At 39.0% G+C, this 25096-nt stretch overlaps 1 protein-coding gene across 6 annotated transcripts in view; it reads right to left on the reverse strand.

Annotated features, from left to right (window-relative positions):
* Nucleotides 1–25096, reverse strand: part of TBCE (tubulin folding cofactor E) — an 82495-nt gene that overhangs the window by 19931 nt on the left and 37468 nt on the right. For 5 of the 6 annotated variants that reach the window (XM_058542986.1, XM_058542984.1, XM_058542987.1 and 2 more), the window contains 2 exons: nucleotides 16946–17030; nucleotides 108–293 (listed from right to left, as the gene is read on the reverse strand). In XM_058542986.1, the coding sequence (XP_058398969.1) occupies nucleotides 108–293; nucleotides 16946–17030 (271 nt within the window). Of the gene's footprint in view, nucleotides 1–107; nucleotides 294–1550; nucleotides 1618–7890; nucleotides 8038–16945; nucleotides 17031–25096 lie in introns of all 6 variants that reach the window. The other variant, XM_058542983.1, reaches the window with a different exon arrangement.

A 25096-nucleotide genomic window follows, 5' to 3' on the forward strand; every position in this document is an offset into this window, starting at 1 on the left:
ATAGACCAATTTGGGAGCAAAGTTCTGAGCATCGACACACAGTCAGGTGAACTTAAACCCTGAACCTTGATGAAACTGTAAAAGGCAGCATCATCAATTCCACTTACCTTTGCCGTTTTATAATAGAGTCAAAACCAATCGTTTGCACAGGTCTATTTCCAATTGTAACAATTTGCTCTTTTCCATCTTCCTCTGGTCCATCTTCTAACACATAGCGGTTCTTAAGTGCAGTAAGAAAGTCTACTCCAAAATTCACTTTGTTTGGACGAATAAAGGATCCTCCTGTTGGGTGCCTGGAAAAGGAGAGAAACGGAACATAGAAATAATCACCCATGGGGACATTTAAATAAGACGACACATGCAAAAATCCTTTCTAAACTGTCAGTCTGCCACAAACGTAAAATGTCTGCGTTTACAAATTTGTTTAAAAATATAGTAGCAAATAAAAGCAATCAACACAATTAAAAAGAAAGAAAAAGGAGTCCAGCCTGGTGGCGGAGTGGTGAAGTCTGCGCCTTCCGCTTCAGTGGCCCGGGGTTCGCTGGTTCTGATCCTTGGCGCAGACCTACTCACCGCTCATCAAGCCATGCTGAGGCGGCATCCCACACAGAAGAACTAGCAGGACCTACAACTAGGATATACAACTATGTACTGGGGATTTGGGGAAATAAAACAAAAAGAGGAAGATTGGCAACAGATGTTAGCTCAAGGCCAATCTTCCTCAAAAAAAGAAAAAGAAAATATCATCCACCAAGAATGGCCATAAATGCAAAGTTCTGAAGGTTTTCAAAATGTTCTGTATGCCAAAAAATCAAAATCAGCATAAAAGGGAAAATAATGTACTAAAAAAAAGTCTAATCAATATGATTGATCATAAAGGGTTGTGAGCTTACGCAAGCATGTAAAATCCCAATAGATAAACAGACAAGAAATATGGAACAGATAACTCACATAAGAGGAAACAAAAATATTAAATCCATGGGGGAAAGTTTTACCTTGCCAATGATTAAGAAACCCAAATTCAAATAACGAAACTATTTTCAACAAAACTGGCAAAAATAAAGAAAAATCATAACACCCCAAAGACTGCAAGGTTGGGTTTGTTTTTGATTATATAATCATACTCCTAAGAATCTGTCAGCAGGCAATAATTTTAAAATAAAAATAAAATTCCATTGACAAAGATTCTATCTAATAGCATTTATTTGTAATCGAGAAACTCTGGAAATCATAAAAATGCCCAGCTGACGGGCCGGCCCTGTGGCTTAGCAGTTAAGTGCGTGCGCTCCGCTGCTGGAGGCCCGGGTTCGGATCCCGGGCGCACACTGACACACCGCTTCTCCGGCCATGCTGAGGCCACGTCCCACATACAGCAACTAGAAGGATGTGCAACTATGACATACAACTATCTACTGGGGCTTTGGGGGAAAAAATAAATAAATAAAATTATTAAAAAAAAAAAAATGCCCAGCTGGATAGGAACTATTAAGTAAACCAGATAGATGAGTCATTTAAAAATTCTAGCTATAATACTTAATAAAAGTACTCACAAAATACTGTTGAGATTTTTAAAAATTGAACGAAATTGTACATGATACAGCGACAGAGGAATCATATCTACAGATAAACAAAGATCGAATAAGGACAGAAAGAAATGAAAATATTTGTGGATAACAGAATTATCTACAAAATCTTTTAAATAATAACTTAAAATTGAACTAAATATATTTTAAAAGCTTAAATATGGGGCTAAAATAGACCATGTGGGAATAATTCTACATAAATATAGGATATTTTACCACAATTTATATTCAGGTTTTATAGCAATTTTTAGTAATTATCTCCAGCAAGATTTAATAGAAATATTAATTATATTGCTGTATGTAATGACCACTGTCAGGCTTTCCAAGAGATTCAAAATAGGTCTTGAGACCCACTGAATTTCAGCATTCAGTATTATATCATGGCAATGACACCTTATTTTCAGGGAAATCTAAGTATCACCTATAAACCAGTTGTAAATGTTAATATTATCATTTGATCACTTTAGAGAATAAATGACGAAATATATGAATTGCCAAAAATTGCATTATAAATACTATTTCAGCTTACAACCTTTAACTCTTAAATCAAACCTTCCTAGAAGTCACCATAATTAAAAAGGATGAACACTAATATTGATGACAAAATGTCAATATAAACAGATAAAATTTTTTCTAGGAAGTGGGTCCATAGAGATTACCAGATCATGAAAGGAACTTGTAATCCCAAAAAGTTGGAAGTGATGCCACAGGTGAGAAGTGGCCCAGAGGTCATTAGAACCCCAGAGTGTGTGGTGTCTTGAAAGCCACTGAAGAAAGTAGACAACTGTGTCCAGTGCTATGAAAGCCTGGAAGGTCACTACTGAGGCTGGCTACTGAAGCTAGCAACCAGGAGGTAACCTTGGTAGGAGCACCTGGGGTGAAGCAGTGAGCAAAAGCCTGATGGGGTGAGTTCCAGAGAGTGAGAGCACAGAGACCACAGACCGCTCTCGTCTGAGGACTTCTACTGGAAAGGGGAGAAGAGAATACTGACAAGAGCTGAAGGGAGATGGGATCGAAAGAGGGGATGTTTTAGGATGGAAGAAAGTATCTAACTTGTATGCTGATGAAAATAATCCAATGGAAAGGGGAAAATTGATGATGCAGGAAATTAAACTCTCTGTTGCAGCAAAATCAAGTTCTGAGTCTGTATAGTCTGTTGTGATATCAGAGAATCATGGACTACCACAAGCTTCCCAGAGAATATTACATTTTAACCCTAGGAAAGGCTCACATTGTAAAGAACACAGTTCTGTTTTAACAAATACGATTATATCACTCAGCTAAAGTGATTAAATATAGCTAGCATCATTTTTTAAGAGTTCAAAGGGACCTACCTAAGAGATTATCTAGTCTAGAACTTCGCAAACTTAACCTAAAAAGCAGCAAGTCACCTGGAAAGCTTACTGATTCCCACATGGAGATGCTCACACAGTGGGGCTGGGCCCAGGAATCTGCTTGTTTGAAACAATGGTCCAGGGGATTCTGATGTAGGTGGGCCTCGTGTCCCACTTTAAGAAACTCTGATCTAATCCAACCCCGTTTCAGCTGGGGATATGGGGTCTACCGTTACAGAGGTATCAGAGCCAAGACCAAAAACCTTGGATTTCTGATTACTAGAGCGCTACCCTTTCCCACGTTTCTGTCTTGGCTTATAGACACAAATCAACGGCTTATGTTAACTTAAACACATTCCTTAAATTAAAATCCTAGTTAACATATATGTTCCTAAGATGTTGGGAGCAGGCAGTGGGATGGAGATGGGGGCAGCACACGCTTTGGAGTTAGACAAACCTGCAGTCAATTCCTGGCTCCATCACTTACTAGCTGTGTGACCTCAGGCAACTGAATTTATGTTCTCAGCCTAAGTTTCCTCATCTATAAAGCCTTATCAAATGAGGTTATTTATAAGGATTAAATAAACCATAATATATAAACAATCACTATATTGCCTGGCATAAGATATCTGTCCTTTACATACAGTTATGGTATCTAATATACTATTTTTTTTTAATTTTTTATTTATTTATTTTTCCCCCAAAGCCCCAGTAGATAGTTGTATGTCATAGTTGCACATCTTTCTAGTTGCTGTATGTGGGACGCAGCCTCAGCATGGCCGGACAAGTGGTGCGCCGGTGCGCGCCCGGGATCTGAACCCGGGCCGCCAGCAGCAGAGTGCACGCACTTAATCACTAAGCCACGGGGCCGGCCCTCTAATATACTATTAAAAATAGACCCACAGAGAGAATATTTGCAAAACATACATCTGACAAGGGGTTGATCTCCATAATATATAAAGAACTCACACAATTGAACAACAAAAAAACAAACAACCCGATCAAAAAATGGGCAGAGGAAATGAACAGACACTTCTCCAAGGAAGATATACAGATGGCCAATAGGCACATGAAAAGATGCTCAACATCACTAATCATCAGGGAAATGCAAATCAAAACAACACTAAGATACCACCTCACGCCCGTTAGAATGGCTATAATCACCAAGACAAAAAACAACAAATGTTGTAGAGGATGTGGAGAAACAGGAACCCTCATACACAGCTGGTGGGAATGCAAATTGGTGCAGCCTCTATGGAAAACGGTATGGAGATTCCTCAAAGAATTAAAAATAGAGATGCCCTATGATCCAGCCATCCCACTACTGGGAATCTATCCAACGCACCTGAAATCAACAATCCAAAGAGGCTTATGCACCCCTATGTTCATTGCAGCATTATTCACCATAGCCAAGAAGTGGAAGCAACCTAAGTGTCCCTCGACTGACGATTGGATTAAGAAAATGTGGTATATATATACAATGGACTACTACTCAGCCATAAAAAAAGACAAAATCGTCCCATTTGCAACAACATGGATGGGCCTGGAGCGTATTATGTTAAGTGAAATAAGCCAGAAAGAGAAAGACAAACACTGTATGATCTTACTCATATGTGGAATATAAACCAACACATGGACAGAGAAAACTGGACTGTGGTTACCCGGGAAGTGGGGGTGGGGGGTGGGCACAAGGGGTGAAGGGAGTCATATATGGGGTGATGGACAAACAAAAATGTACAACCCAAAATTTCACAATGTTAGAAACCATTAAAACATCAATAAAAAAAAAAAAAAAAAATAGACCCACATATTTTGAAATACGGGGATAACCCAGAGGCCATAGTCTAAACTTCAGCAGTGGCTTCCAAACTTGTCCAGATGGGCTCCTGTAGTACATATACCATCAGTGACATAATTTCATCATATGAACTATGTGTAATTTTGCCAGGAGAAAATATGGTTATAAATATATGCAATGGGGCCGGCCCGGTAGCTTAGTGGTTAAGTGTGCGCGCTCCGCTGCTGGCGGCCTGGGTTCAGATCCCGGGCGCGCACCGACGCACCGCTTCTCCGGCCATGCTGAGGCTGCGTCCCACATACAGCAACTAGAAGGCTGTGCAGCTATGACATACAACTATCTACTGGGGCTTTGAGGTAAAAAAAAAAAAAAAAAAAAGGAGGAGGATTGGCAACAGATGTTAGCTCAGAGCCGGTCTTCCTCAGCAAAAAGAAGAGGATTGGCATGGATGTTAGCTCAGGGCTGATCTCCCTCACAAAAAAAAAAAGATTTAAATAAATAAAGATATGCAAGATAAAGTCACACACAACCCAGGCATAAAGTTGTTATCTGTTTCAGTTATCTACTGCTACATAAAAACTACCAAAAAGCATAGTGACTTAAAACGACAATTCGTTATTTCTTACAATTCTGTGGGTTAGCTCGGCTCAGTTAAGTTTTTCTGTTTCACATGTTGTCAGCTGGAGTCATCCATGTGACTGCATTCAGCTGGGAGTTGGCTGAAGCCAAACTATCCAAGAAGGCTGCACTCAGGTTACTGGCACCTTGGCTAAGGTTGGCATGGCTGGGGGCTGGCTGGGTCTCTCTTCCCAGCAGGGTACTTAGACTTCTTATGTGGTACCTGGCTTCTAAGAGAGTGAAAACAGAAACTGCATGGCCTCCTAAAGCCTAGTCCCAGAACTGACACAATATCACTTCTGCCACTTGTCAAAGCCAGTCACAGACCAGTCTAGATTCAAGGGAAGGGGAAACAGCCTCCATCTCTTGATGGGAGAAGCCACATGCATGAATAAGAATGGGAAGAATTACTGGCAGCCATCTTTGGTGACAATCTAACACGCTTACCCCTGCCCCCAAAAAAGCTGCCACAGTAAGCAAAGTTGGATGTGTCCGTCTAACCATCTAGGCCTAGTAGTTTCACCTCCATGAACATGACTCCGCAGAGTTTGGGGGAAGGCAAAGGACACCCTCTGCCACAGGCTGACTGTGGGCTCAAAGGACCTAGTGTGACCCAGCCTGGGCGAAGTAAAGAGAAAGATCTTAGCACCCCCACCATGGAATTTGCTGTCTGGATTCATGTAGACCAAATCTACATAGTAGAGATAACCAAAGCTTAACTGCTTCAAATTACAGAGGAAATGAGGAGAGGCAAAACAAAATGTTATTATTTAAAAAGGTTAAAGGTTATTATAAAAAAATTGTGAGCAAAAATTTCAAGAAATATGGTATCACTAACTTACAAATATTTCATCTTTAAACTTGCATGCACAAGTAAAAAAATATGTTAAACACCAATGTTTTTTTTTTTTTTTTAAAGATTTTATTTATTCATTTTTTTCCCCCCAAAGCCCCAGTAGATAGCTGTATGTCACAGGTTCACATCCTTCTCGTTGCTGCACGTGGGACCCGGCCCCGCGTTGGACGGAGAAGCGGTGCCCTGGGGCGCGCCCGGGATCCGAACCCGGGCCACCAGCACCAGAGCGCGCGCACTTAACCGCCAAGCCACGGAGCCGGCCCATAAACACCAATGTTTTGAATGTTCTATGGGAACAGCACCTATTGAGAAAGTAATGTTAAACAATCCAACATTTTCAAGGGCCTACTAAGTGCCAAGAATGATGCAAGGTGCTTTCATATTACAAATATCTCAATTTGAACAGGATCATCTAGGACTCTCGAGTTTATTGGAAAGATGTGCTTCCAAGGAGCAGAAATGGGCCCTAAACAAGGAACACCCTGTGCCTCAGAATTAGGGGAACTGGCAACATGTGCCAGTCTGGATTTCAGAACCATACAGATCATTCTCCTTTTTGCCCTTTTGAGCAGGAACATCTAGTGCAGTTATTCTGTTCCTCTCATCATGTATGCAGGGTGTGAGGAGGGCCGATAACTGTTTACTTCACAGTTCTCCAGATCAAGGAGCTCCTCCGGAGCATCTGCACCAGAAGAACTGCATGCAGGGAGACTCAGTGGGATGTGGGGCTAATTTAGATTGCAACACCTTCAACTTTGAGCCAATGCCAAAAGAGATAAAACTCCTGAAGGCAAAAGGAGTAATTTTGCAATGAGGAAGGGATGAGAATTGTGACCAGCAGGTGAACTGTAGTAGATTATTTCCACAAATGACTCCCAGCCCACATGCCCGTGGCAATGTGATTTTGCCACTTGTCCCATCAACAGGTGGAGTGTATTTCTCCTCCTCTTGAATTTGAACTCACCCAGTGACTTGCTCAGGTGAACCCTGAGCCTTAAGAAGCCAGGCAGTCTCCATTTTTACCCTCTTGGAAACCAGACACTGTAAAGAAACTCACGCTAGACTATCGTGAAAGGCCATGGAGAGAAAGAGAGAGACTGACCCCATTTAGAGGAGACCCAAGCTCCCCGCAATCAACAACCAATACCAAGTCCCCAACCGTGCAAGGCCATCTTCGATCCTCTAGCCAACATCACTTGGGACAGAGACAACTGTCTCCAGTAAGCCCTGCCCAAATCCCTGAGACGCAGAATCATGAGCAATAAAATGGCTGTTTTAAGCCCCAAGTTTTGGGGTGGTTTGTCATGCATCAATAGCTAACTGAAATATATGGGGGAAATCGTTATTTTTACTAATCTCTGATCAAAATTCAGTATTTTCTTCAATTATAAACCCAGGCAACAAACCACAGTAGTATTCGTAGTACTCTGTCACCAATAGAAATCACAGGTATTTTTGTATCACTTTATAGTTGTTGCAGATATCTTAAAAAAATCATTTATTTTCATCACTACCTCAAAATTTTAGTAGTTATTAGACCCATCGGTAGATCTTATTATTTAATGTTATTCAGTAAAGCAATACATATATAACTATATCATAAATTAAAAATATTTTTAATTACTTTATTTCAATGTGACTAAATTTCCTTTGTAATGCAATGTATTTTATTTCTTGTTTTTAAAAATATTTTATGCCTACCAAAAGGACCTGTAGCACAAAGAGATCCCTGGTCTAGTGTGTATTCCACAAAGAAGTAGAACCTTGAAGGATGAGTAGGAGATTGGTGAAAGAGTGGTGGTACTTTTGTCCTACCATAGGCACCAACAGGATCCTCCATGTAAATACCTACGAAAATAAAGAAAGTGGCACAGCAGAAGTACTACTGAAAATAAAACATTTATAGAATTACAACATTTTAAATAAAATATTATGGTTTAAACAAAAAGGTGCTTTTTCTGAAGTAAATTATAAAGATCACTTTTAGGTTATCTCCTTTAATTTTCTATAATGACAGCACACAAATAGATCTTGTGTTTACTGACAACTAAATGTTCTTTTTTTTTTTTTCAATTTTTATTTATTTATTTTTCCCCCAAAGCCCCAGTAGATAGTTGTATGTCATAGCTGCACATCCTTCTAGCTGCTGTATGTGGGACGCGGCCTCAGTATGGCCGGAGAAGCAATGCGTCAGTGCGCACCCCGGATCCGAACCCAGGCCGCCAGTAGCAGAGCACGCGCACTTAACCACTAAGCCACGGGGCAGGCCCAACAACTAAATGTTCTTAATGTTAAACACTTGACGTGCAAGGCTGAAGTAAATCCCAAGGTATGTTGATAGGTGTTGGAAAAATAATTCTACACAATTTAGAACATTAGTTTATATATCTAAATGTGTACAAACAAATGAGTTTTGCATCTAAGAGACTGTTCCTAGAGTCTCACATTTATAAAATAGCTTTTGATTTATGAAATAGTGAAATTTGAAATTCTAGTGAAATGAAATTATGAAATTTATGAAATAGTATTGGTTTTCCTTAAAGGAGTAAGATGGGGCGGTGTAAACAGCAATAGGAAAATCTATTTTTCAAATATTATGTGATTTACCACGTCTCTTCAGGCAAGGGAAAGACAATAAATTAAAAAATTAAAAAATAAACAAACAGGAATACATCAAACTAAAAAGCTTCTGCATGGCAAAGGCACCATCAATAAAATGAAAAGACAACCCACCAAATGGGAGAAAATATTTGCAAACCATATATTTGACAAGGGGTTAATTTCCAAAATACATAAAGAACTCACACAACCCACCAACAAAAAAATGAACAACTCGATCAAAAAATGGGGAGAGGACCTGAACAGACATTTTTCCAAAGAAGATATACAGATGGCCAATAGGCATATGAAAAGATGTTTAATATCACTAATTATTAGGGAAATGCAAATCAAAACTACAATGAGATATCACCTCACACCCGTCAGAATGGCTATGATTAAAAAGACAAGAGTGGGGCCGGCCCCGTGGCTTAGCGGTTAAGTGCGCACGCTCAGCTGCTGGTGGTCCGGGTTCGGATCCCGCGCGTGCACCGACACACCGCTTCTCCGGCCATGCTGAGGCCGCGTCCCACGTGCAGCAACTAGAAGGATGTGCAGCTATGACATACAACTATCTACTGGGGCTTTGGGGGGAAAAAATAAATAAATAAAATCTTTAAAAAAAAAAAAAAAAGACAAGAGGGGAGCCAGCCCAGTGGCATAGTGGTTAAGTTCACGCACTCCGCTTCGGCAAACCCGCCAGTTCGGATCCTGGGCGCAGACCTACTCACTGCTCATCAAGCCATGCTGAGGCGGCGTCCCACATAGATCAACTAGAAGGATGTACAACTATGACATACAACTATCTACTGAGGCTCTGGGGAGGGAAAAAAAGGAAAAAAGGAAGATTGGCAACAGATGTTAGCTCAGGGCCAATCTTCCACAAAAAAAAAAAAAAAAAAAAAGACAAGAGGGGCCCGGCCCATGGCATAGTGGTTAAGTTTGGCATGCTCTGCTTCGGCGGCCCAGCTTCACCAGTTTGGGTGTTTGGAACCCAGCTGTGGACCTACACCACTCACCAGCCATGCTGAGGTGGTGACTCACATACAAAATAGAGGAAGACTGGAACAGAGGTTAGCTCAGGGCGAATCTTCCTCACCAATAAACAAATAAATAAAAGCTGAATTTTTAAAAAATAAATAAATAATTAAAAAATAAAAATAAAAAGACAAGAAATAACAGTTGGAGAAGATGTGGAGAAAAGAGAACCCTCATACACTGCTGGTGGGAATGCAAACTGATGCAGCCACTATGGAAAACAGTATGGCGATTTCTCAAAAAATTAAAAACAGAAATACCATATGATCCAGCTATTCCACTTTTGGGTATTTATCTAAAGAACAAGAAAACACTAATTCAAAAGGATATATGCACCCCTATGTTCACTGCGGCATTATTCACAATAGCCAAGACTTGAAGGAACCCAAGTGCCCATCAAGGGACAAATGGATAAAGATGTGGTATATATACACAATGGAATACTACTGAGCCATAAAAAAAGATGAAATAGTGCCATTTGGGACAACATGGATGGACCTTGAGAGTATTATGCTAAGCAAAATAAGTCAGACAGAGAAAGACAAACGCTATGTAATTTCACTCACATGTGGAAGATAAAGAAACAAACAAACACATAGACACGAGAACAGATTGGTGGTTACCAGAAGGGAAAGGGGTGGGGGGAGGGTGAAAGGAGTAAAGGGGCACACATGTATGGTGATGAATAAAAACTAGACTATTGGTGGTGAACACAATGCAGTCTATACAGAAGTCAAAATATAATGTTATACGCCTGAAATTTACATAATGTTATAAACCAATGTGATCTCAATAAAAATTAAATTAAATTTAAAAAGACTAATAATACCAAAGATTGGCAAGGGAAAGAAGCAAGTGGAACTTTCATACATTGCGAGTCAAAGTGTAAGATGTACTCTGGAAAACAGTTTAGTAATTTTTTATATAGTTAAACATACACCTACCCTGTGATGCAGCAATGCCACTTCTATATATTTACCCAAGAGAAATAAAAACATACGTCCACACATAAGGTCCTACGAATATTCATATTAGCCAAAAATCGGGAAAAAAACAAATGTCCATCAACGGATAAACGGATTAAACAAATTGTGGCACATTCATTCAATGGAATACTACTCAGCAACACAGAGGAATGAACTCCTGATACATGCAACAACATGGATGACTCTTCACAGACATTATGTTGAACAAAAGAAGTCAGACACAGAAGGGTAAACACTGTAGGGTTCCATTTATACAAGTTCTAGAAGAGGCAACACTAATTTATGGCGACAAAAATCAGAACAGTGGCTGCCTCCAACCTTGGGGGAGACTGAGAAGGGACACGAGGGGTAATGGAAATGTTCTGTATCTTGAGAATGGTATGGATTTCACAGGTGTACGCGTTCGTCAAAACTCATCCAACTGTATGTTTAAAATCTATGCATTTTATTGCATGTAAATTAAACTTCAATATAGTTGATATAAAAATATTATGTATTTAAATGAAAAATAAGTATGAAAGCACAAATTTAAAAACTAGCACATTTATAATAAGTGAGAAGACAACATGCAAAACAAATACCATGGTTTTCACTTTTGTCCTAAATTTACACTTTTTAAAACAGTGGTAATGAACAATTCAAGAAGAGATCTTTGTTACTGTGTAGTTGGGCTACAGGCAGATGAAAGGGGTTAGGAATGGAGTTAGGTAGCTGCTAAGTAGATGCTGTGCTCTTTACAGATCAAAGGAGAACATCAAAGATCAGTTTCCTCTGAAACATTCCTGGCAGGTTTCTTAGAAAACAAAACAGCCCAGCAAATAATGAAAAATGCTGGGTGAATGACTGTCCATTGGTTAACAACAAATCTCCAAACATAAGCTAATAATTCACATAGACTCCACTGAGATTCTAGATAAATATCAAGATGTTGCATTCAAACATTGAAATTCTGAACCCTGTCCAAAGAGAAAAAGATTGGGGGAGGGGAGGGAGGAGAGTCCAAGTTTTTTTCTCTTGTAAGCATTCGGCTTGTTCGAGTTCCTTCCTCCTCTGCCTACCAATTACAGATGCTGCTAGCAAAAACAACATCCTGCCCACAGCCCTTGCAGAAATGCAAGACTCACATAAAGCCCTGTATTGAAGATTCAATCTGCCCTATAGTCAGAATTCAGGATGCCCAGTTAAATGTGAATTTTCCATAAACAGCCAATCATTTTTTAGTATAAGCATGTCCCTTGCATGCCCCATACTCATACTAAAAAATTATTTACTAAAGAATAAAACAAAGCAAAACAAATTATTTACTGTTTATCTGAAATCCAAATTTCACTGTGTATTTTGTATTTTTGTTTGCTGAATCTGGCACTACTACTCAAAGGTAAAGGGTCTCCAACAGATTCCAAAACTCCCATAGTAAGCATCTTTCTTCTTGGGGCTTTAGATGCTAGATGCTGGGAAAGGCTGGGTCTCTGGGGAGTTTCAGATAAATGTTGTTGATCTTGATACTCTGTTTGTTACAGGCACATTTAGAGCCTTTTCAGTTCATCATGAGAGGAGAAATATTCACTTTCATTCAACGTACAGTGCTGTAATAGCTAAAGAATTGACCTGGTGAACTCATTTTCCCAACGGAAAAACAGTCCAGTAGATAAGCATGTTTTTGTAGATTGCTTCTGAGTGGCAAAATTTTTATTTTGCCCTGATTCGTGGGAGGCTTCCAAAAATGAAATATCTCTCTTCACCTTTGCAGAGATGTGCTCTGCCTGCATACTATCAGTACATTTAATGATTTAAAAAAAAAAAAAATTCTTCTAACATTTTACACCATACCAAGAGAATATTTTATATTGATCCATTAACGCTCATTCAAGAACCTCAAGACACTTTACAACAATCTTATGACACACACAGGATGAGTAAATCAAGGGACTTCCATTTTTTAAGTTATTTAGTCTTATGGACACAGTCTAGATCAGTATGTCCCCTCTGATGCCAAGTACTAAAGTTAGATTCCATTTACTAGTGCCAAAGAAAAGTCATATTGTAAGATTTCTTCCTTACCAGAAAAGAGAAATCATGTAACTGCTTAGAAAGAGAACATTCAAATAAAAGTTGAGTGGTGGAATACTGACACAACAGTTCTGTTTAGGGTATGCTCTTTAGTCTAGGTTGAAAGAAAAAAACTGGCAATCACTCTGCTATCTAGGGCAATCACTCTGCTATCTAGGGACAAGGCAGAGAAAACTTCAAGGTTGATTACCCTAACTGAACTTCTCAACTCCTCAAAAGACAAGAGATGGGGAACAGAAGCACCTGGGAAAGACACTGATGGCTGTTTCACAGCCATGAATTTTGGATAAACTTTTTTTTTTTTTATAATTTTATTTATTTATTTATTTTTCGCCCAAAGCCGCAGTAGATAGTTTTATGTCATAGTTGCAGATTCTTCTAGTTGCTGTATGTGGGACGCGGCCTCAGCATGGCCGGAGAAGCAGTGCGTCGGTGTGCGCCCGGGATCCGAACCCCGGCCGCCAGCATCGGAGCGCATGCACTTAACCTCTAAGCCATGGGGCCGGCCTGGATAAACTTATAAACTACTATTAATTGATAGTGTCACAAATTTTAATTATAATAATAGCTCAGGAGATTGCCATATGTACTTTAGGTTATATAGGAGAAGAGATCAGATGGAAACTAAAGAGTGACATGAAATTATCAAAACTCATGTTTAGAGGGGGTCTTATGAGGTGATCTGGTCCACTTCCTAATCCTCTTCTGACAGTGTCACACCAACTATTCATGAGGAAAAAAAATCTACCCTATTTTTAGAGACCTTCAGTGAAGAAGAGTCCACAGCCAGGATTTTAGCTCAACTCCAGTTTTTCATGCTATACTCATAACCCATTACCATATCTGGTCATCATGAAAGATATTAATAATACCTGTCATAACCACCTCAAAGAATTAGAATAAGGAACAAATGTGATAGAATATGGAAACACTGTAAGTTAACTGTAAAAATTTATTCCTTGGGTTAAAGCCTATATTCTTCTTTAAGGTCATTGTTAAAGTGGAGGTTAGACCCTTGCAAATGTTATTCTACTCTAACTCTACTCTACTCTACTCACGAGATTAACATGAGCTGAACTGGTTGGAGGAAAAATACACTGGGAAGAATGTATGCCACGAGCCGGGTCTTGAAAACCACACTGTCTATTTTAAAGTTTTGTCTTAGAGAGTCAAGACCTAACCCTGAACAGCAGAGTATCATCCTACACATCTGAGACACCGGGGAGACTCCAGAAGTAGAGCTCACCAAGCGTCCCACTCAATATATCCTGATAACCTTTGCTTAAAATGCTAAGGACAGCAAAGTAACTTTTATAAGATTTACGTGCCAAAGCACATAACTACATTGTTATATATCCAACACATTCTCAACCATTTGATATTAACATACGCTTCTGGAGAGATGGGGATCCTAGTTCTGCTATAATATGACAACTTTTGACTCGTATTTTTCTTATTTAAAAAGAGTATGCCAGCATTTTGCCATTTACCTATTTCCCAACCAGATGATGAGAAAATTTATGATCTGACAACTTTAAATTGCTTCTGCTCCATGAAAATAGCATCTAAGCCTAAAGAAAATGTTTACCGTAGTAAAATACTTATCTTGTAATTATGACTTTCCAAGTAAAATTTGAAATATAAAAAAAGACTCCAATGAATTTCTTAAAAGAGAAGAAGTATATGTGACATATTAGTAAGAGATCTGAATTAGCTTAATAACAAATACAGTGTAATCTGTTTTCTCTGATTTAGAGATTCTAAGACATCGGGATAATCTTTTCTAGTTGAAGTCATGTTCTAATTAATACCAATATAAGTATTAATAAAAGACAAGGTAATTCCTTTAGTCTATACCAGTGGTTCTCTACCACATCAGACTAAACGTTCCCTTTTATATTGCCCCCAAAATATCCTGAAATGTAATTCATAGATAACATTACCTATCCATATAGGATTTTAAAGTCAACAAAATGCTCATTTCAATGAAACAAAAGAAATTTATAAGATAATATGTATTTCAATGTGCAAATGCTCAGTCATGACTATACTAGAAGACACAACGAAGAAAGGAAATGCTTATTTCAAGGATAAGAATCCAAACATTGAGTCTATGCTCCTGAACTGAGGCCTCCCATCAGTACTTCAGGGCAAATCCTAGATCTGCCAGGACTGAAACAAGTCTTGATTCTTCTATTCAGAGTAACCAAGACTGAAAATATCACCATATCCAGAGACCATTAAGGACCCTGTAGTTATGGACAATTTGGGCGGAAGAGGAAAGCATTCCGGGGCAAGCTCCATAGGAAAAGTTCCTTCATTGTAGGTTCTGTGAGGTCATGGTCCAGGTAGGTAAGGGATCAAGACCAGGCTAAGAAATCTCTATTTTCACACCTCCTTAAACACATAAACTGTTCCCTTCATGCTCCATGAACTCTTAACAGATTCTGAGCTGGCCCCAATCCACGTCTGCTATCACAGATGGCCTCTAGGAATATGTTGATTCTTCTTCTATCCTGACTTATAAAATTACAGAATGGTGGACTAGGAAATGTATTCTGTTATTATCTAATTTTGGCCTTCATTTTAGAGGTTAGTATATTTAGTCTTGTTCAGGGTCATAAAGATTGTTAAAAGTAGAGACAGAGGCCTCTTGATTTCCAGGCCAGAATTGTGGTCACTGTACCACATTTAAAGAAAATAAGCTTAATATTAAGAGATCCTTTCGAGAAACTAAAACCTAAGGAAAACAAACAACAAAAATTTAAAATATAGACTCTCTGAAATTCCCCACCATCATTTTCAGAGCTTCATGCAGTTTCTCTGAAATTAACCAGTTAGAAAGATTAGTAGATAGGCAATATAACGTGTAACTCTTTTCATGACAAAAGGGTTTGTTTTGTTTTGTTTTCAGGAAGATTTGCCCTGAGCTAACATCCGTTGCCAATCTCCCTTCTTTTGTATGTGAGCTGCCACCACAGCATGGCCACTAACAGACAAGTGGTGTAGGTCCATGCCTGGGAACCAAACCCAGGCTGCAGAAGCGGAGCACGCTGAACTTAACCACTAGGCCACTGGGGCTGGCCGGAGAAGAGCTGTTTCTTTCGCGAGGAAGATTACCCCTGAGCTAACATCTGTCGCCACTCCTCCTCTTTTTGCTGAGGGAGACTGGCCCTGGGCTAACATCTGTGCCCATCTTCCTCTACTTTATATGGGACGCCGCCACAGCATGGCTTTGACAAGTGGTGCATCGGTGCATGCCCAGGATCCGAACCCCAGGCTGCCACAGTGGAGCAGGAGCACTTAACCACTACGCCACAGGGCCAGCCCCAAGAGCTTTTTTTTAACAGTGGCCTAGCATGCCAGTATTTGGATGTTCTGTATTTTGTTTAATCAACTGCTTCTTATTGGATATCTATGCTATTTCTCTCTTCTATTATTCATTTAATGGATTGTAAATTGGTTTTTTTTGTTTTTTTGTGAGAAAGATCAGCCCTGAGCTAACATCCATGCCAATCCTCCTCTTTTTGCTGAGGAAGACCCGCCCTGAGCTAACATCTATTGCCAATCCTCCTCCTTTTTTTTTCCCTTTTTTCTCCCCAAAGCCCCAGTAGATAGTTGTCATATGTCATAGTTGCACATCCTTCTAGTTGCTGTATGTGGGACGCGGCCTCAGCATGGCCGGGGAAGCAGTGTGTCGGTGCGCGCCCGGGATCTGAACCCGGCCGCCAGTAGTGGAGCATGTGCACTTAACCGCTAAGCCACGGGGCCGGCCCCCGGATTGTAAATTGTTAATGAAATGATGAGAAATGCTTATATTCATCTAATAAAAAAAAAGACTGCCAAAGACAAAAACACAAAAAGGACAAAGAAAGCAAGCCCAACTTGTAAGGTTAAGAGTCAGAGTTTTAAAAACAAGGAAACAACTCTACAAATAGAATTGTCCTTTTAGAATAAAAATTCTACATTATAATTACCCCAAGAGCCAAACATTTCTTCTCCTCCTTTATTCAACTATTAAATATTATCCTAAATAACCATGCCAATTCACAATGAAAAATTACCTGCATTTAAAATATACAGTCCCTTCGTGGCTTCCATCATGCTTTCCTCTCTCGGGATTGTCCCATTCCACTCCTAACCAGAGTCCTAGCAGAACAAGAAAAACCAAATGAGCAATAAATGATGACTGAGGTAATGGTCCATTTTTCTGCAAGCAAATACAGTTTGCAATGGAAACCATATCACACAGACACAACGGGGGGGGAGAAAGAAATGTCTTTGGGAAGGAACAAGTTAACCTTAGACTTGGGACTTCAATCAGCAAATGCAATAGTATGTTTGGTTTGAAAACCCAACGAAAATCACAATTTAGAAAATGATAATGCCTAAATTTATTGAGCAGACATTTACTAAATGACAGAAACTTTTCTTCGCATTATCTCATGTTATCCTTACAACAATTTCATCTTTGTAAAGGAAGTATTATTATTATCCTCTTTTTACCAGTTCCTGGACAAATACACATGTTTTTTGAGTCCTAGTCTACTAATCTGCATTTCATAAAATTAAAAAAATATATATATATATATATAGTATTCTTATTCAGTAAAGGTAAAATAACTTGCCCAAAGTCACACATCTTCAAATTCAAATCATTCTAACTCCGGAAGCCAAAATTTACTCATCACACTATTCTGTCTATAATTCATATCTTATACTTGCATAGCACCTTACAATTTTTAGAGCATTTTTTTTATCTTCTCTCTTCCCTTACATTACGTATACACACTATGCTAGGTGCAAAAATAAGTAAGACAGAGAGTTTCACTTCTGAATCTACCCTCCTGCTGAGAACAACTAGAAAAGCTAGATAAACTATTTTTAAAAATCACTTTAGGGGCTGGCCCGGTGGCATAGCAGTTAAGCTTGCGTGCTCCGCTTTGGCGGCCTGGGGTTCGCCAGTTCAGATCCTGGGTGCGGACCTACGCACCGCTCATCAAGCCATGCTGAGGTGAGGTCCCACATAGAGCAACTAGAAGGATGTACAACTATCTGTTGGGGCTTTGGGGAGAAAAAAAAGGAAAAAAGGAGGAAGATTGGCAACAGATGTGAGCTCAGGGCCAAGCTTCCTCGAAAAAGAAAAGAAAAAACCACCTTACACCAATTAGGACGGCTAATGTCAAAAAAACAAAACAGAACATAACAAGTGTTGGCAAGGATGTGAAGAAATTGGAACTCTTCTGCATTGCTATACTTAATACCACTGAACTACCTACTTAAAATGGTAAATTTAGTTATGTATAATTTACCACAATTTAAAAAATATGCATACATATAAAATATCTCTTTGAAAGCACCAGAGAGCTAATAAGGCAGTGAAGAAGTACAAGGCCAATATCTGGGAGAAGAGGGAAACCCAAAGAGTTGAAATAAGCTTTTAGAGCAACTTTTTCCCTTGGAGCCATCTGCTGATTCTGGTAGAAGAGGCTGAAAAGCTAAAAAGCTGATGAGAGCTTTGGACAGATCTCTGCTAAGAGATCAATATTGAAAACAGAGCCTCTTGGGAAGGGGGAGGTTGCTGACAAACTTTCTAGGTTTTGTACTGGGGCTCGAAATGTCTTCATCCTAAGACTAAGGAGGAACCAACTCTAAATAGACTAGCCTTTGTAGGGATTAAAGGCCAGCTTCAAATAATCTCACTCCCAGATTTGTTTAAAGTGATGTAGGATTGCTACTGACCCTCGCCATCTGCCAGAGTAAATTTCAGTCCTCTCTGGAGGAAGATACCATTGCAAAGATCAAACTATAATTTTTCATAATCAATATCTGGCACTCAAACAAAAAGCATATAAAAAGATAAGACTATATGAAAACCAAGAAAAAAAACAGCTAACAGAAATAGATCCATCAGGTATCTGCATAATGGAGTTTTAACTATGTTTAATATTTTCAAGAAAATAAAAGATGAGCTTAAGAATTTCAGCAGAAAATTTTAAAACTATTTTTTCAAAACCCTAAATGGAAATTCTGGAACTGAAAATTTCAATAATTCAGATTATAATCCAATGGATAGAATTTTACAATAGATTATACATAATGGAAAAAAAAACCAGGTCAGAAAAAAATATATACAGAATGAAGCACAGTGACAAGTGATGAAAAACACAGAATAGGGTATAAGAGACATAGAGGATATAATGAAAAGATCTACCATACCTATAACTGGAGTCCCAAAAAGAAAGTAGAGAGAGATTGTGGAAGAAGCAATCTTTGATATATGACTGAGAATATTACTAATGACTAATTAGTCTAATGACTAATTACTAATGACTGAGAAAAAACTAAAGAAAGCCATGAAGCCACAAATTCAAGAAGCTCTAAGAACAACAAATAGTACAAATGCAAAGAAAACCACATCCAGGGACATTATAGTAAAACTGCCATATAACTAAGACAAAGAGAAAAATCTTAAAACAGCTCAGGGTGGGGGAGATGAAACAGATTATCTTCAAAGGAGAACAACCAGACCAAAAGCTGACTTCTCCATAGAAACAGTAAAAGCCAGAAGATAAATGAATGATATCTTCAAAATACTGAAAGAAAATAACTGTGATCTGTAACACCATAATTGGCGAAAATATCGTTCAAAAAAGCAAAGGCAAGCAAGGGGCCCTGAATAGACAAAATCATGCTAAAAAAGAAGAATAAAGTCAGAGGACTCACACTTGTCAATTTCAAAACTAACTATGAAACTGTAATCATAACGATGTGGTATTGTCATAAAGTTTGACATACAGAATTGAGAGTCCAGGAATAAACCCATACGTGGTCATTTGATTTTTGACAAAGGTGCCAAGTCCACTCAATGAGGAAAAGACAGCCTCCTCAACAAATGGTGCTGAGACAACTAGATATCTACATGCAAAAGAATGAATTTAGATCCCTACCTCACATCATATATAGAAATTAACTCAACATAGATCAACAACCTAACTATAAGAGCTAAAATCACAGAACTCTTGACCCAGCCCTAATGGCCTAGCAGTTAAAGTTTGGTACGCTCAACTTTGGCGGCCTGGGGTCAGCTCCCCGGGCACGGAACCACACTACTAGTCTATCAGTAGCCATGCTGTGGTGACAGCTCACATAGAAGTAGAAGGACTTGGGGCCGGCCCGGTGGCGCAAGCGGTTGAGTACGTGCGCTCCGCTGCGGCGGCCCGGGGTTCGCTGGTTCGGATCCCAGGCGTGCACCGACGCACTGCTTGGCAAGCCATGCTGTGGCGGCATCCCATATAAAGTGGAGGAAGATGGGCACAGATGTTAGCCCAGGGCTGTCTTCCTCAGCAAAAAAAGAGGAAGATTGGCGGATGTTAGCACAGGGCTGATCTCCTCACAAAAAAAAAAAAAAAAAAAAAGAAGAAGTAGAAAGACTTACAACTAGACTATATAACAATCTACTGGAGCTTTGGGGAGACAAAAAAAAAGAAGAGAGAGGAAGATTGGCAACCAATGTTAGCTCAGGGCAATTCTTTCCCAGCAAAAAAAAATAAATAACGATAAAAAATAAAAATAAATAAATAAAATCATAAAACTCATAGGAGAAAACTTAGAGGTAAATCTTCATGACCATGGACTTGGTAATGGATTCTTATATATGACACCAAAAGCACAAGCAACAAACGAAAAAATAGATAAATTGGACTTCATAAAAATTAAACACTTTTGTACATCAAAGGAAATTATCAAGAATGTGAAAATACAACCTATGGAATAAGAGAAAATACTTGCAAATCACAAATCTGAGAAGGGTTTAATATCTAGAATATATAAAAAACTCCTAAAACTCAACAACAAAAAGACAACCCAATTGAAAAATGAACAAAGGACGTAAATAGACATTTCTCCAAAGAAGATACACAGATGGCCAATAAGCCCATGAAAAGATGCTCAACATCATTAATCATTAGGGAAATGCTAATCAAAACTACAATGAGGTATCAGTTTGCATTTACTAGGATGGCTATAATCAAAACAATGGAAAGTAACAAGTATTGACAAGGATGTGGAGAATTTGGAACCCTCATACACCACTGGTGGGAAGGTAAAGTGTTTGCGACTGTGGAAAACAGTTTGGTGGTCCCTCAAAAAGCTAAACATAGAAGTACCATATGACCTAGCAATTCTACTTGTAGGTATATAAACAAAAGCATTGAAATAGGGACTCAAACAGATACTTGTATACCATTATTCACTGCAGCATTACTCACAATAGCCAAAAGGTAGAAATAACCCAAACGTCCATCAACACGTGAACAGAAAAACAAAACGTGATATACATACAGTGGAATAGTATTCAGCCATAAAAAGGAATGAAGCCCTGACACATGCTACATGGATGAATCTTAAAGACACCACGCTAAGTGAAATAAGTCATCCCAAAAGGGCAAATGCTGTATGATTCTACTTATATGAGGTACCTAAAGTAGTCACTATTTAACTGTACACTTAAAAATAGTTAAGATGGTAAATTTTACTCTATGTATATTTTACCAGAAATAAATATTTTAAAATGTTAAAATGGATAGAGGGGAGGGAGAGATGAATAGGCAGAGCAGAGAATTTTTAGGGCACTGAACCTACTCTGTATGATACACGTCGTTATAAACTTGTCCAAACCCATACAACACACAACACCAAGAGTGAACTTCAAGAGTGCACTCATCTGTTGACAGACGTTTAGGTTGTTTCCATGTCTTGGCTATTGTAAATAATGCTACAATGAACATGGGGGTGCAGATATCTTTTCAAGTTAGTGTTTTCATTTTCTTCAGATGAATATCCAGAAGTGGAATTGCCAGATTATGTGGTAATTCTATTTTTAATTTTTTGACAAAATTCCATACTGGTTTCCATAGTGGCTACACCAATTTACATTTCCACCAACAGTGCACAAGCGTTCCCTTTTCGCCACATCCTCACCAGCATTTGTTATCTTTTTTTTTTTTTGATAATAGCCACTCTAACAGGTGTGAGGTGATGTCTCATTGTGGTTTTGATTTGCATTTCCCAGATGATGAGTGATGTTGAGCACCTTTTCATGTACCTGTTGGCTATCTGTATTTCTTCTTTGGAAAAATGTCTATGACGATCCTCTGCTCACTTTTTTTTTTTTTTTAATTTTTATTTATTTATTTGCCCCCCAAAGCCCCAGTAGACAGTTGTATGTCATAGTTGCACATCCTTCTAGTTGCTGTATGTGGGACACAGCCTCAGCATGGCCGGAGAAGCGGTGCGTCGGTGTGCGCCACGGATCCGAACCCGGGCCGCCAGCAGCGGAGCGCACGCACTTAACCGCTAAGCCACGGGGCCAGCCCTCCTCTGCTCATTTTTTAATCAGATTTTTTTTTGCTATTAAGTGTGAGTTCTTCATATATTTTGGATATTACCCCTTATCAGATATATGATTTGCAAATATTTTCTCCCTTTTCATTTTATTGATGGTTTCCTTTGCTGTGCAGAAGTTTTTAGTTTGATGTAGTCCTACTTGTTTATTTTTGCTTTTATTGCTTTTGGTTTTGGGTTCATCTAATGTAAACTATGGACTTTGAGTGGTAATGATGTATCAATATAGGTTCATCAACTGTAACAAATGTACCATTCTGGTGGGAGATGTTGATAATGGGGGAGACTATGCATGTGTAGGGGCAGGAGGTATATGGGAAATCTCTGCACCTACCATTCAGTTTTGGTGTGAATCTAAAACTACTCTAAAAAAATAAGGTCTATTTTAAAAAGGTTAAAATGGTAAATTTTATGTTATATATATTTTACAACAGTTTAAAATTTTAATGAAAAATGGCTAAAATGGTCAATTTTATTTTATATATATATATGTAATCACAATTTTAAAATTAAGAAAAATGAATGCAACATAAAGGCAATTTCAGCAAAGAAAAATTGATAGGGATGATCTTCAAGGAAAAAGAAAATTATCTCAGATGGAAGCCTGAGGATAATAAAGGGGAATGAATGGCAACAAAATAGTAAATATATGGGTTAATTAAACTAATATTGACAATATAAAGTAACAATAATTTCAGCTCTTTGGGTTTAAAATATACATAGATTAAAATATCCAACATATGAGTTAGGAAGTGGGTGAGTGGAATTAGTGTTCCAGTGTTCTAAGGTCTCTGCATGAATCAGGAAGAGGTAAAACTACTAATTTTTATAAGACTTTTGTAAGTCAAAGATGCATGTTTTAATCTCTAGAGTAACCACTAAACAATAAAAAATGTATCACTACCAAATTAATAGAGAGGAAAAATAAAATAAGAAAAATAATCCAATGAAGTAAAAAAGAACAGGGAATAGGCAAGACAAATAGAAAGCAGAGAGTAAGAGGGTAGCTACAAACTCAAATGATCAACAATTAAGTGAAATAAAAATGGACTAAATGTTCTGATTAAAAGACAGTGTGCAAAAAACATTGTTGGGATTTGATAGAGATTGCACTGACTCTGTAGACTGCTTTGGGTAGTATTGACATTTTAATAATATTAATTCTTCCAATCCATGAACATGAGATGTCTTTCATTTACTTTTGTCTTCTTTAATTTCTTTCAGTAATGGTTTGTAGTTTTCATTGTACAAGTCTTACACCTCCTTGGTTAAGTTAATTCCTAAGTATTTTATTCTTTTTGATGTGGTATAAATATACAATGGAATATTATTAAGCCTTACAAAGGAAGGAAATTCTGGCACATGCAACAACATGGATGAACCTTGAGGACATTATGCTAAGTAAAATTAACCAGTCACAAAAGTACAAATATTGTATGATTCCACTTACATGAGGTACTTACAGTAGTTAAACTCACAGAGGCAGACAGTAGAATGGTAGTTGCCAGGGAGTGGTGAGAGGAGGACTGGGAAACTATTCTGTAATAAGTATGAAGTTTCAGTTTGGGAAGATAAAAAATGTTCTGGAGATGGATGATGATGATGACTGCACAACAATATGCATGTACCTAATGCCACTGAACTGTACACTTAAAAATGTAAATTTTATGTGATGTGTATTTTACCAGAAGAAAAACGGCAGAGTGAGTTTCCCACTTAGACTCTCACCTCTAAGATACAACAAAAAGGACATTCATATACCAACAAAGGACATTCACACAACACAAAAGACATCTGAGAGAGCCAGGCAGCTTTACTTCTGAAAGTGGAGGTGCTGGTACCTCCAGAGGAAGTGGAAGGAAGTATGGAGAACTCCTCTACTTCCCCAATGACAGCGATCCTGGGACTGAGAACGTGTGGCTATCAGAGAGAGAGGGGGAAGGAGCAGCCCTCCGTGGGAAAACTGTCGTTTTCCCAGTTCTCTCACAGCCTGTGGGACATTCCCATATGGAGAGGACCAAACTGTTGCAGGGGTGTCTTCATCAAGCTAGCATCCCAGGAGAGCAGATAGCGAGGGAAGAACAAGAAGCCCCCGGGATCAGGTAGGCGAAAGAAAGAGCCCCTTCCCCCGCCCAGAGCACCGGCATAGCCGGTGGGCCAGAGTGCCCACAGATCATGATGGGCTCAGAATACACAGCTCTTGACCCCCACCCAGTGGCGGCAGGTGGAAACTGCAACCAGATAGCTTCAGAATGAGGAAAAATAAGCCCACACCCTCAAGCATTATGCAAAAACATATTAAATCTCCAGGCCAGAGGGAAAATTACAAGCACCCAGAAATCAATACTGAAGGCACAGAAATTTATAACCTAAACAGAGAATTCAAAATAGCTATCATAAAAAAGCTCAACGAGGGGCTAGCCCAGTGGCATAGCAGTTAGGTTTGCACACTCTGCTTCAGTGGCCCTGGGGTTCACCTGTTCAGATCCTGGGCATGGACCTACGCCCACTCATCAAGCTATGCTGAGGTGGCACCACACATAGAGCAACTAGAAGGATGTACAACTACGACATATAACAATCTACTGGGGTTTGGGGAGAAAAAAGGAGGAAGATTGGCAACAGATGTTAGCTCAGGGCCAATCTTCATAAGAAAAAAAGTGAATTTAAAAAAAAAGAGCAAGAGGGCAGGCCCCGTGGCTTAGCGGTTAAGTGAGTGCGCTCCGATGCAGGCTGCCCGGGTTCGGATCCCGGGCGTGCACAGACACACTGCTTCTCTGGCCATGCTGAGGCCGCGTCCCACATACAGC

Source organism: Diceros bicornis, chromosome 6 (genome assembly GCF_020826845.1).
Source record: "Diceros bicornis minor isolate mBicDic1 chromosome 6, mDicBic1.mat.cur, whole genome shotgun sequence".
Lineage (NCBI taxonomy): Eukaryota > Metazoa > Chordata > Mammalia > Perissodactyla > Rhinocerotidae > Diceros > Diceros bicornis.